Consider the following 11,955-nt stretch of genomic DNA (forward strand, 5'->3'; position numbering starts at 1 on the left):
TGTCTTTTTAAGGTGTTACAGTAAAGGTACGTTCATCTTCTTTGGCTGCTCCACCTCTTTTTCAGGTTTTCACAAACGATTCACTCGACTCGATTGGGTAACTCTGCTTGTTTGTTTGTCGGCATCCATTGTAGCTCACCACCGTTTTGGTTTTTGTAGGTTTTCTTGTTACGTTTGCATTTATGTTTTCCGTTCATGCACCTGTGTGATACGTCTCAGACACTGTACTGTACGTATCAAGAGTCAAATAGTCGTGAAGGAGCGATGTGCCAAAGCTGCAATAACAGTGTTTTCTTTGGTTTGTTCTAGTTTCCTAGAAACCTTAATGTGAAGGACTTCCTATCCTTACTCTTCATTCTGTTTATAACCAGAACCAATATTAATTCAGACAGTGTTTTCAAAGACAAAGTGGAACCAACCTTGTTTAACCCCTACATAAAGTCAGAGATCCAATTTCAAATGTGCATTAGAGTGGTTGGCAAATAACCTCAATTATCTTGAAGTGCTGGTGAGGCAAATAAGATAATGTTGACTTAATATTCTTTCTCTTGTACATGATTAAATTGAATATTCAGTGATCATCTTACTGCAGATGAGGTCATTTTTAAAGTTTTGTTTCCAGGAATGCTTCAAAGGTTTTTCTCAACATTTCCAGATTGGCCTGAAAAGATTCATGTGACCCTAACAGATGAATTAAACAGTATTTAAACTTAAATATAGTAGTGTTTTGGTTTTGTTAGAGTTGCCCTGACTATTTCTGTCCTCTGTTGTACACTCTGCACTATCTGTCCTCCACTCAGTTGTTTTTGTTCTAGCATCCCTCTCCAATGGTCCTCAAATGCTCGCTAATGAACCAGTCTACTTAACTCTTGAGGTTTTATTGAGTATTTACGTTTGTCTTGTACGCGCCTCCACCTCCCTGTCCCTCTGTCCTCCAATGCGCTCTCATTTACTCGCTCCCATAAAAAGCAGTGCAGCGGCTCTAGAGAGCTTTCCTCTGTGACGCAGACAGATTGTGTAAAGCCAGCTGTTGACCATTAGGCACTAACCCTCTTTCTTCATCAAACTGTTTCTAATGAGAGGTGTGACACAGGTTTTTCCCTAACAGGAAAAAAGGGCCTCTTCTCAGAGGGAGTGCATTATCTCACTGATACATTTGAAATGTTGCTCTTACTGAACTCTTTGTTTTCTTCTCGGCCAATGCAGACACCATTCAGACCAATTATCCCCCATTTCCCTTTGCACCCACCTCCTCTCTCCTTGTCTTACTGTGTAGTCTAACTTACGTAGGTTTACATCATATTTCTTTTTTGAGATATTACTGGGAGTGGGAAAGCCGGAAATGATGGAGTGAGTGCTGCCAAATACGGGTACTTGAAAAGCACTTAGACCGGGGCGTAAATACAACATGAGTGAGAGGGCTGACACGGAATACACAGAGCAGGAGGTGAGGGTGGCCTGTTTGTGTGCCCTCTGAACTCCATGGGGACTTATCACTGCGAGAGTTAGCATGGCTCAGGGGCAGGGGACGGCTTATCTATCCAACCCCTCATTTGTAAAGATGGAAAGGCCAGGTCAGGGGTCGCCAAGGATGACTGAATTTAGAAGTCCAGCAGTAGCTTTGTCCATTATCCAAATGTCTGCTCTGATAAGTACAAGTGAGAATGACGGAGGACAAACTTCTGACAGCGGAAATGAGAGGAGAAAGTTGAGCAGGGAATAAGATAGTGAGACTAAAAAGGCTGACAGGTGTGGTATTAGTTATTTTTGTTGCTTCTCTAAATGTCGGCTATCATCAGTCATTGGGTTTTGCCCTCAGGACACTGGTTAACTAAGAACACTTCACATTTTGAGAGATTAGCCTGATTCTTGTTACTGCCAGTGAACCATAAAGCATTGGTATTTATAGAGATCCATTGCGATACAATAGTTTCTCCCCAAGGTCACTAATCACTAAATCTCTATATTATGTAAAATAGTTAAATACTGTTTAAGTTTATTTTACAGCAGTGAGGTTGTATAAGAACTGTCACAAACTCAGAAGGAAAACAATTTATTATAATTCTCCTTATAATTCTTATTCCCCCCATTAGATTGAACTGTTGTGTCTATTGCTTTCAAAGTAAACAAAAATTATAAGTATGATTTTGCCCTCTTGGCTAATTTTGTTGTGAGAAATTGAGGTCAACTGGATGCTGTGAGACTAGTCTGACATATAAGTAAGATACATCATTCCGCACCTTTTCTGTGGTTGTTGCCTTTGAAACTATGCATATAGCAAGGACATGGGACATAAAGTGAACTGAACACTGAACATACAAGAGATATTCAAAAAAAAATTAAAAAATGTTGGTCTAGTGTATTTGTGGGTATGTGTACAGTGGTGCAAAGAAGCAGGGCGGGGATCTGAAGTGAATACACACGATGAGATCATAGCTGCTTACAGCCCAGGCCAGCTTGACAAGGAAAAGTCTGTGCTTTCAATTACTGTATGTTTCTCATAAACCAAAAACAAAATATGTAGATATATATATACATGAATACAACATTTTCCCAAACATGTGCAGGCAACACCTTCCACAATTAACTGAAAATCTACTCAACAATAACAAGAAGAACCTAGGAGTGAACTTACCTTTAAAACAGTAAGCCCCAACCTTCGTAGATGGTTCTGGGAAGCCGGTCTGGTTTCTGTAGCGATACATGGTCCTCACGCCGAGCAGGCCCCCCCCACACTTCATTCTGGGTACTGCAACAGGATGTCGCACGCTGCCATCGGAGAGCCAGCCATAGTCGCATTTGTCCAGGCCCTGTCGCCAGGCAGCATGGAGCTGGCCAGGAGTCGCCAAAGAAGATTTTCTCTTCCTGCACTCTGCACTGGCCTCTCCTAAAGTCATCTTGTGGGTCACAGGAGCATAAAACACCTCACCTGCAGAGAAGGAAACATGCAAAGAAGGCAAACGATATGACAAATTGTCAGTGATCACAAAAAACAGAATCTCATTACAGTTGTTTCACATTTCATTTTAGATTCTTTGAAATGAAACCCAGACTAAAAAGCCTACCAGTTGGAGTAATCTCAAATTGCAGATTTTTGACCTTTCAGAGGAGACATAGCCCAAAAACTGCTGACAAAAGTCGCAGCTGTGCAGGGCATGGACCCAAAACATCTCCCACCGATCATGTTCAGGACAACAGTAGTTCATTCAGTACAATAGTGTGAGGTGGGATAACAATGCAGATAATGTCTGGCCTATCAATGAACGTGTCTGTACTTCAGGACATTAGGTTTCCCCTCAGGAGGGAGGGAACTGGATTACACCTTCAATTTTTCCTTCCTTCATATTATTCAAGTCAGGGTCTCACCCTCAGAAAAGGTCACTGCGCTATGAAAATTATAATTGCATAGTTTATAACCTGTCTTTTCTACAGGAATAACAAAAATTAAACACTATTGAAAAGCAAGATCTCAGTTGAAGCCAGACATGACAAGCGAGGATGACTATGTGTTTTCAGTTAGTCTTGGGTGTAACATTTTGAGTATCCCTTGTTGGTTACATCCCATCGATTTACAATGGCATTGAGATTAGGAGATGTTTTCCACCCAGAAATCAAGCTTGCTCTTTAAAAGAAGACAGGAGACATCTAATCCCCAACATTTAGTCACTTTCAACAACTAAACTTCCCTATTTTACGACGTGATTTTACTTTTACATGGTGTGATGACACCAGTAAGTTATTGGTTGCCACAAGTTCTATTTTACAAAAAAAACATCTTGTCTGTATATATCAAACGCTTCAAGGAAAGAGGAGAATATATATATTATTATTATTATTATAATGACAGTAATAAAATATTCTAACAGCATCCCGATGTTACCACAATGTCCCAAAAAAGGGTTTTATGCTACTTTCTTTCAATCATGCATGCAACTAGTTGAAGGAGTTACCTACTAAATCAAAGGAATGGACCCTTGAGTTGAGTAGTGTGGGAAAGAGTTTGATAATAACACACCATCCCATCATACCCAGCAATCCCAGAATGCACTGTGGTCTTGGATACAAGTTAGGTTTCTTGCAGAGACAAGTCAGATATATACTCGATGTGTGTGTCCCTGGTGGTTGCAGGACAGGGGGACTCAATATTGTGCCTCTGCTTATAAGTCTGATCAAACAAATATCACAGTACTCACTAAATATTACATATACACGATTGGTTTGCAGCCTGTGCCAGGGCTGCACGGCACACATCCCAGCTAGAGAGGACTGACTCGAGAAGCTGTGTTGAGAGGGAATGGTAACACTCGTAAAAAACCGGAGTGCAGTTGAGTCCATCAGCAGTAACAGCCTGGATAATGAACAGCTTGAAAAGGACTGCTGGCTGAGAGGGGAAAACTTCCCATGAGCAGCGCCAAAGACACTTAAAACACCCATTATCACATATTTTGGTGAATGTTATAAAAACCTCTATGGTGGAGAATACAATTTCAGTTTCTGCATCAGAATCTGGTCATTGGAAGTTTCTCTCTAACCCCAGTTTTCTTTTTTGCAAAGCCTGGAACAGTTTGGGAAAACAAAATATATATAAAAGGTCTCACATTGTCACCAGTGATGTTTTCAAACAAAAACAATCAAGTGTATTTCCCCAGCGGTCATAAAATAAGCTGTAAAAGTAATTTGATTTGGCACGGTTATGGTTTGGAGGATTCGTCATTTTAGCCAAAGGGTGTGTCGGTGCCTCTAAACAACACCTCATCTCTTAGAGGGAAAAGCCTTAAATTGGTGGCTTAACTTACCATGAAGTTTATCTACGTAGCAATATACATCATAGGTCTCTGTTGGTTTCCTGATGCCATATGTCCTAATGCCAGGTTTGGTCTTCAGGTTGCCATAGCAGCCGTTCCTTGGCTTGATGATGGGGTATCTATGCAGGGAGAGAAAAGAAGATGCTTTATAACCCGTGAGTTAAACCCATCTTCTCCGTGTGCCAAAGTATTCTATGTCACATCAGAACACAAGCAACAATATATCGTGTAATAGACAGGTTTGTTTTTTAATGATTTTTGAAAGAGAATTTAAATGCAGCTGACCTCACTGACTGATCGGCGATCCAGCCGGCATCACATTGGTCAAAGCCGTCCTCATAGGCTGCTCTCAGTTGGTCATATGTGGCAATGGTTGCTCCAACATTTTGGCAAGTCCTGACAGCGTTCTGGTAGTCAAGTGTATATCTGCTGACGCTCGCCCGGTAGTGAAAGACGACACCTGAAAACAAATAGTAAAAAAAAAAAGAAAAAAAGAAATGAAGCATAATGTGGATTTGTGTACAAACATTGTGATCTGGAATTCATCGACATAATGTCAGCTCCATAAATTATGGCAAACGTCTCATAAAGCACATAGCATCGGTGAAATGATTGAGTCTCTCAGCTTCTTTGGAAAGGAGGAACTTTGCAATAAACCAATCTGGTAAGTAAAATACAGTTCACCGCAAATTAACAAGATAAGTGCAGATGATGCCATGGCCCTGAAATCCCCATACTTGTGGACAGTAAACAGACGCGGAGGACATGATTGATAGTGCTAATTAACATTGCAGATATTTTGGAAAGAGGTTGTGAAGATCGTTAACCAGTGGAAAGCAAAACTATCCCGGTATACCCCCACTCCACCCATGTTTTCTACATCCCCAAAACATGAGTTATATCTCCCAGAGTGCTTATCAAGTGAGAAAATGTAGAATGCACATAATGACACGAGGTTTCCCCTTTAACGAGCCTGTGACATCTGACTTAGTGGTAACTGCAATAGTGTTGCTTTATAATAGACATAACTTAAACCTTGTGTGAAGTTCATATTGGGGAATTCCGTCCTGTCTCAATGAAGGCAAGGTGGAAAAAAAAGGCTGAGTAACAGCCACTGAGGGCCGAACCAAAGAGAAAAATCTCAACTGACAAGGTGGCAAGGACACATGAGGTTATGCAGCTTTTGCTTTGCCCGGACAAACATCTGGAATGTAATCCACATAGTTACACGGATGCACACTGGGATTAAAACGTTGCAGTACTTGGTACCGACAAGGTCCCGCAGGCTCATCAAGACTCTTTTCTTCAACAATGCATTGACTCTAAATTAAGAACAACTAAAAACTGTGGTTACTCTGTGTAACTACTGGGTAGGGGCTGCTATCAAAGTAAGCAGAAGGGCGTCCATAGTTGTCTCATTCCGTTTACATTTCTATCACCACTTGTATTCCATTTCACTATTATTAAACCCTCGCAGCAACCCCCTCTACATTCAGAGAGAGTATGGGGCAAAGTTATTTCCAGTGTTGTTTCTGTGGAAAGGGTGATATGGACGTCTTACCGTTGACATCTAGGTTCACTGTATCCTGGGTGTCTTCAATGCCGTACATGACCTCACAGCGGTAAGTGCCCGCGTCACTGGCACGCAGCTTCACCATCGTCAGAGAGGCGTCACCGACGTCCTCCGGGTGACTGGGCACTGACACGCGGTTCCTGTAGATGGAACCTATCTTGATGAAGCCATTTTGTGCCACCAGCACTGTGGATTCCACTTCTCCCACTATTTTGGTCCATTTGATCCGTAGGTAATCTCTGCTATAGATGGCAGTTCCGTTGGGGCTGATGACCGGCGCTGAGGTTGGTATGGTGGAGAAGAAGCAGGGAAGATTTACCTTCCCTGAGAGGGAGCCAGTGACCGGTCGGATTATCGATAACGAGTTGGAGGCTGGAAGGCAAGAGCACAGAATGGTTAAATGCAACTTTAAAATATTTGACTTCACTCACTGATGTTTTTAGCCATATAGCCATACATCACTTGTTTACAGTCACCCTAGCGGATATATTAAATACTATAAACTGCCCGGGTCATTAACATTGTCACAACTATGTAACAACTACACCCAACATGCATCATGCCCTGAAATGGCTCTTGGAAAGTCCAACTTCATCCCTAAAGTGATGGGTGTGGGAACACACTGACTGCAGTGTGTGTAGCATGTTTGTTATAAGTTGGGGGAAAAAATGGAAGATAATTGGTTAAATAGGGGAGTTATGGTTGCATTACTTCATGTTATAGCACTGCTGCGTTCTCTTCTGTGCATGTTAGTTTTTCTTCTCTGCTTCATCAAAACACAGGAGGACTAAATGATGGTGACAGGTAGACGCACACTAAACAAAGTGAAGTATGTCATCAGCATAATGTGCCCTGGGCAGTGTAACGTATGTCACCTCTTCTGACCCTCTCTTCTGTTCCCAGCTGAAAACCACTTCTCTAAGAATATTTCATCTTATCTTACATCTTGGATATTGTAGTGCAATAACCCCTATGCTGTTTCACTGCCCCCCTGACCAGACAAGGTTAACAATTACTGTTCTTAATCCCCCTCGCCCCCCTGAGCGCCGTCCACATTTAAAACAGCTCCTCGGTCTCATTCCATTTCTGTGAGAAGCATGTGATAAAGCAAAGGGGGACGTCAGACAGGAGGCCAGACTCAAATGAATGGCAACAGGCTGAATCACACCATAGCCCTGTGAGAGGAGAGGTTTTTTTCTTTTTTTTTAGAGGGAGGGGGGGGAGTCACAGGAACAATGTGGGCAATCCTCTGGAAACAGCGGTGGGACAGCCCCAGAGGCATGAGTGTGTGCTTTAACAGAGGGTCTTATTAGGGAAGAGGGGTGAAACCAGCTGTTATTCCCAGACTGGGAGCAGAATCTAATTGAAAGGTGTCCACTCATACCCACAGACAGAGCCAGGGACTGGGGGCTGCAGGAAAGCCAGGTGGGCCAGGGGGGCCAGAGAGGCAGAGCTCTGTGGTTATGTCACCTTCACCTTTGAATAACGTCTCAGAGGTTTTCACAGGACGAGGACTGGAGGCGGCTCAACTCAGGCTCCAACTTAAAGAATGTAGTGAGGCTGATTTAAGCTGAACGTGACCATGTCATACTATTTTATGTTTGGTGAGGCCGACATGTGGAGTGATCGGTGGGGAGAGGGGGGGAGAAGATAAAGAAAAAGCAGAGGGAGGGAGTTAAGTAGAGAGAGGGCGGCCTAAAGGACCGACTGGTAAAAGAGGGAATTTACTCAAACAAGTCTTACCTGAGGCAGCCGCAGCTTCCCAGAGGAAACATAACCACAGGATATGTTTTATATTTAGTGTCATCTGTGGGAAAAATAAAAAAGACCCATTTAGCAAACAAATCATACTTGTCTTTTATTTTATTTTATTTTTTCCTATGGAGACTGGCCAATACATTGTTGAGTAATATTATAGATCTGTGTCATGGCTTTCAGAAAATATTCAGTAATTTTAACAAGTTTTCATCATCTTAAAATTGCTAAATAACAAGTTTGCAATATGAGCACAGTCTAAACATTTGATTTACGGAGCAGGATTACAACATACATACATATATAAACAAACTTTTATAAATCATAACCAATAATGAAAAGCCCTTTTAACACACATCAAATTCACATGACATATCACACTTCCTGGCATACTGGAATACTTTCATTTGCACCAGGTACATGTATGATACCCGCAAATACGGTATTTCACAACTAATAGAGTTGTCAGTGAATGTCTGGGTGGCAGAGGTGAAAAGTAAAACTTCCTGTGGGGTCAAACTGCAGAGAGTTTGGACACAGGAGGACAGAAGTACAGTGAGCCCCCTGTCCTCACATGCACCCCACTGTAAAAACACAAGCAGCGGCTCTCTGTGGGAACGGAAGACTGCTATTCTTTCAAATACAGAGAGAGAGAGAGAGAGAGAGAGAGAGAGAGAGAGAGAGAGAGAGAGAGAGAGAGAGAGAGAGAGAGAGAGAGAGAGAGAGAGAGAGAGACTAATGTCAAGAGCTCATCATCTATAATATTTCAGGGTGGGTAAAGCCTGTTATTGGGACATGATGCCAGTTTTCTGACACTATAGTCTAGCCTGTCCCGATTCAGACCCACCCGAATGGAAACTAGGTGAAATAAAAGTTTGGCGAGACAACAACAGCAAATCCAGGTCTTAAATCCACGCGTTAAGTCCAGGTTTACATTTCTTTCCGATTAACGCATGTTGGATTTTAAAATGTTTGCAGAGTGATGCAAGACTCAGGAACTAGGCTACAGGCTGATGCAGAAGGTTTTCTAGGAAGTCGAAAAAAAAGAGTCATCCAGAGAAAGAAGTGCTCCGGCATCACACAGACGAATAATGAGTTGCAGATTTTTGGGGAGCCAGTGGCCATTAATGCGATGCTCCCTGCCATGAAACACAGATATTTGTTACTGGGAGCAGAGATTAATAAAAAACTTTGAGTTTTTATTTGGTGATGATTCTACAGCATTACTCTTTTTTCCCCTTCTCCTCCTAGAAACACCTGTTGCTTGTGGATGCTCAGCGGATATCATGATATGATAACAAAGCATTTAGTATTATATATTTCAACTGGTTAGACATTAGGCGTAATATCCAGTCTGCAGCGCTGAGTTTAGAAATGTGCCTGCGCGCAGTAGCGGGGCGCACCAGTGGAGGTTATCTGAGGACAACACGGCATCACTGGGTGCGTTCCCGTTTAGACTGAATCCACAGAGTTAAGTTAACTTTAATGAGTGATTTCGTTTTTATAGCATTGTCTCGACAACATGATCAAATGTAATAAACGCAGAAACCATATGCCAATAACTGAATTCAGATTAAATGACATGGTTAAGTGCAATTTCCTTACATCATATCTTAGTTCGCAGAAAAGTATAAGGAAATATACTTACGTTTAAAGAGGTTTTATTCCATAAAATGAACATTTGTCTGTAAATGCCCTTAAATCCAGTTAGTCCCAGTGCGCAACATGCGTGCGTAAAAAGTGCCCAAATATGTCCACTACAAAGCGGCGCAGCAGCACTTATCTCCCCGGTGCGCCTCTGTCTTCCCTGTGCTGCTCCAGAGCGGCGGGGTCCCAATCCCGGATGATCCTGCTTCTGAGCAGAGCGACAGGAACCGTCAAGTGCTGGCAAGCAACAAGTAAGCAATTTTGCTTAACGCACACTGTTATTTCGTCAGTGTCAGAGAGGAGGGGCAGAGTGCCCACTGAAAAGTGAGTGAGACACCTTGGGGGAGGAGGGAAACAATACTTAATTTGGCCCTGTGCCTGAGAGGTGCATCCTCATCCAATCAGACTCTCCCGGCATCAGGCGGGGATCCTTTTCTCTAGGTAACGCTGTTATTTCAGAGTGACTGGATTTCCACAGAGAAGCGCCACTTCTGAGGTTTTCTCAATTACTGTGTCCAAATGTGAAATAACTGACACCAAATATAAAAGTTTATGACAGGTGTGTTTATATCGTTTGATTCACTGTCTAAGTGATGGATAGAACGAGACACCTCTTTCTGATGAGGTCTCACATCGATGCCATGAGCATAGCGCAACACATCACCAGTCACATCACCAGTCACATCCCCAGTCAGTCCCATTGCGCGATGGAAACAGGGTGGTGCAGACATGACTCGGGTTGACATTGAGTCACAATCTACACTTTATTTCAATAACACATTTCTGTGAGCATAGTGAGGGAGCTCTTCCCATCCATCCCACTTCAGACACTCACACCAACCGATTGTGTGAACCCAGTAGCTCAGTATGGTTTTTAATTGACATATTTTAATTGCAGCCTATTGTCTTGTTGTCTTGATGTGTGTGTATATATATATGAATTCAGTGAACCGGATGTGTGAGGGAGAAACAGAAATAGATAATCTCAAGTTGAAATGGGTTATCTCTGATTACCATGACTGCCTGAGTGAAGTGACAGTGTGAACTGGATCCTCTGTGCCTGGCTATTCCACAGGGGGGAGAGGCTGGACCACAGTCTATCAGCTCTTGCCTAATGATCACCATCATTGGCTACTGCTCGATAGGTAGGAGGGATTAGCTGTGTGTGTGTGTGTGTGTGTGTATGTGTGTGTGTGTGTGTGTGTGTGTGTGTGTGTGTGTGTGTGTGTGTGTGTGTGTGTGTGTGTGTGTGTGTGTGTGTGTGTGTGTGAGCGTGTGCGTGTGCGTGTGTGTGTGTGTTTGTGTGTGCGTTTGTGAGTGTGTTTGTGTGTGGTGGTAGTCTGGCAGTGATTATAAGTCCCTGCAGTAAATGGGATAAGACGTGTCTTTTCCAGTTGGTCTTGACAGGAGATCAAATGTTATCTTTAAAAATTTTTGCAGGTTCAATGTTCTGCATAACAAATCTTCTCTGAGCCAATTCAACTCTATTAACCTGATGTGGACACACCTCAAATTTAGATCAAAACACCGTTTATATAGTGATCTCTAAAAGCAATGTCTTAAACATGATCAAGTTTGTTAGATACGATCGAGTTTGCTGAAATTTTGCTTTCAAATTGAAAAATCCAGGTTGATTTCAGCAGCGGTGTTAAGGGAAGCTGTGGTGTCTTGTCAATGGTGTTTCGTAATTAGAGCCTCTAAAAGATAAGGCCTCTGCACATGAATCACCGCTGACGGGTGTAGGTCTGGTTGCTGACTCTGTTGGGGCGGACTGAGCGTTGAAAATCATTGCGTTGACTTCTAAAGCCGAGCCGAGAGCCAGCGGAGAGGTGATAAGCCCCTGACAGAGACCACTGCCTGAAGGCCCTTGTAAAAAAAAGGCCCATACCTGTGTGCATTGTAATCATCTCAGGGCTCAGCAACGGTTACCCACAATTCACCTCTCCTCTGCAAGGCTGGACTGGACAGCCGGACTCTTAGAAAAAGAGGAGAAGGAAAAAGGGAAGGCTGGAGTTAACTGTTTGTCAACTTTTACTATTTTCAATTAAAATATACTAAATCATAAAATGACAAGTAGATTTTAAACACCAGCAGGTTTGAGGCATGTTTGAACTCTGAACTCACACAGAGGAGAAAGGTGCATGTGCAGCCGTCAGTAATGCTCTGCCAGAGATG

The 11,955-nt window shown here is 42.6% G+C and overlaps 1 protein-coding gene across 1 annotated transcript in view; it reads right to left on the bottom strand.

Annotated features, from left to right (window-relative positions):
- The window catches only part of LOC133001530 (versican core protein-like), a 39,897-nt gene extending 33,072 nt beyond the window's left edge, over nucleotides 1–6,825 (bottom strand). Inside the window, exons 1-5 of the mRNA XM_061071130.1 lie at nucleotides 6,810–6,825; nucleotides 6,367–6,750; nucleotides 5,091–5,265; nucleotides 4,797–4,924; nucleotides 2,636–2,929 (exon numbers count right to left, since the gene is read on the bottom strand). Coding sequence (XP_060927113.1) covers nucleotides 2,636–2,929; nucleotides 4,797–4,924; nucleotides 5,091–5,265; nucleotides 6,367–6,750; nucleotides 6,810–6,825 — 997 coding nt within the window. The remainder of the gene's footprint in view (nucleotides 1–2,635; nucleotides 2,930–4,796; nucleotides 4,925–5,090; nucleotides 5,266–6,366; nucleotides 6,751–6,809) is intronic.
- Between the last annotated feature and the right edge of the window lie 5,130 nt (nucleotides 6,826–11,955).

Source organism: Limanda limanda, chromosome 5 (assembly GCF_963576545.1).
Source record: "Limanda limanda chromosome 5, fLimLim1.1, whole genome shotgun sequence".
Lineage (NCBI taxonomy): Eukaryota > Metazoa > Chordata > Actinopteri > Pleuronectiformes > Pleuronectidae > Limanda > Limanda limanda.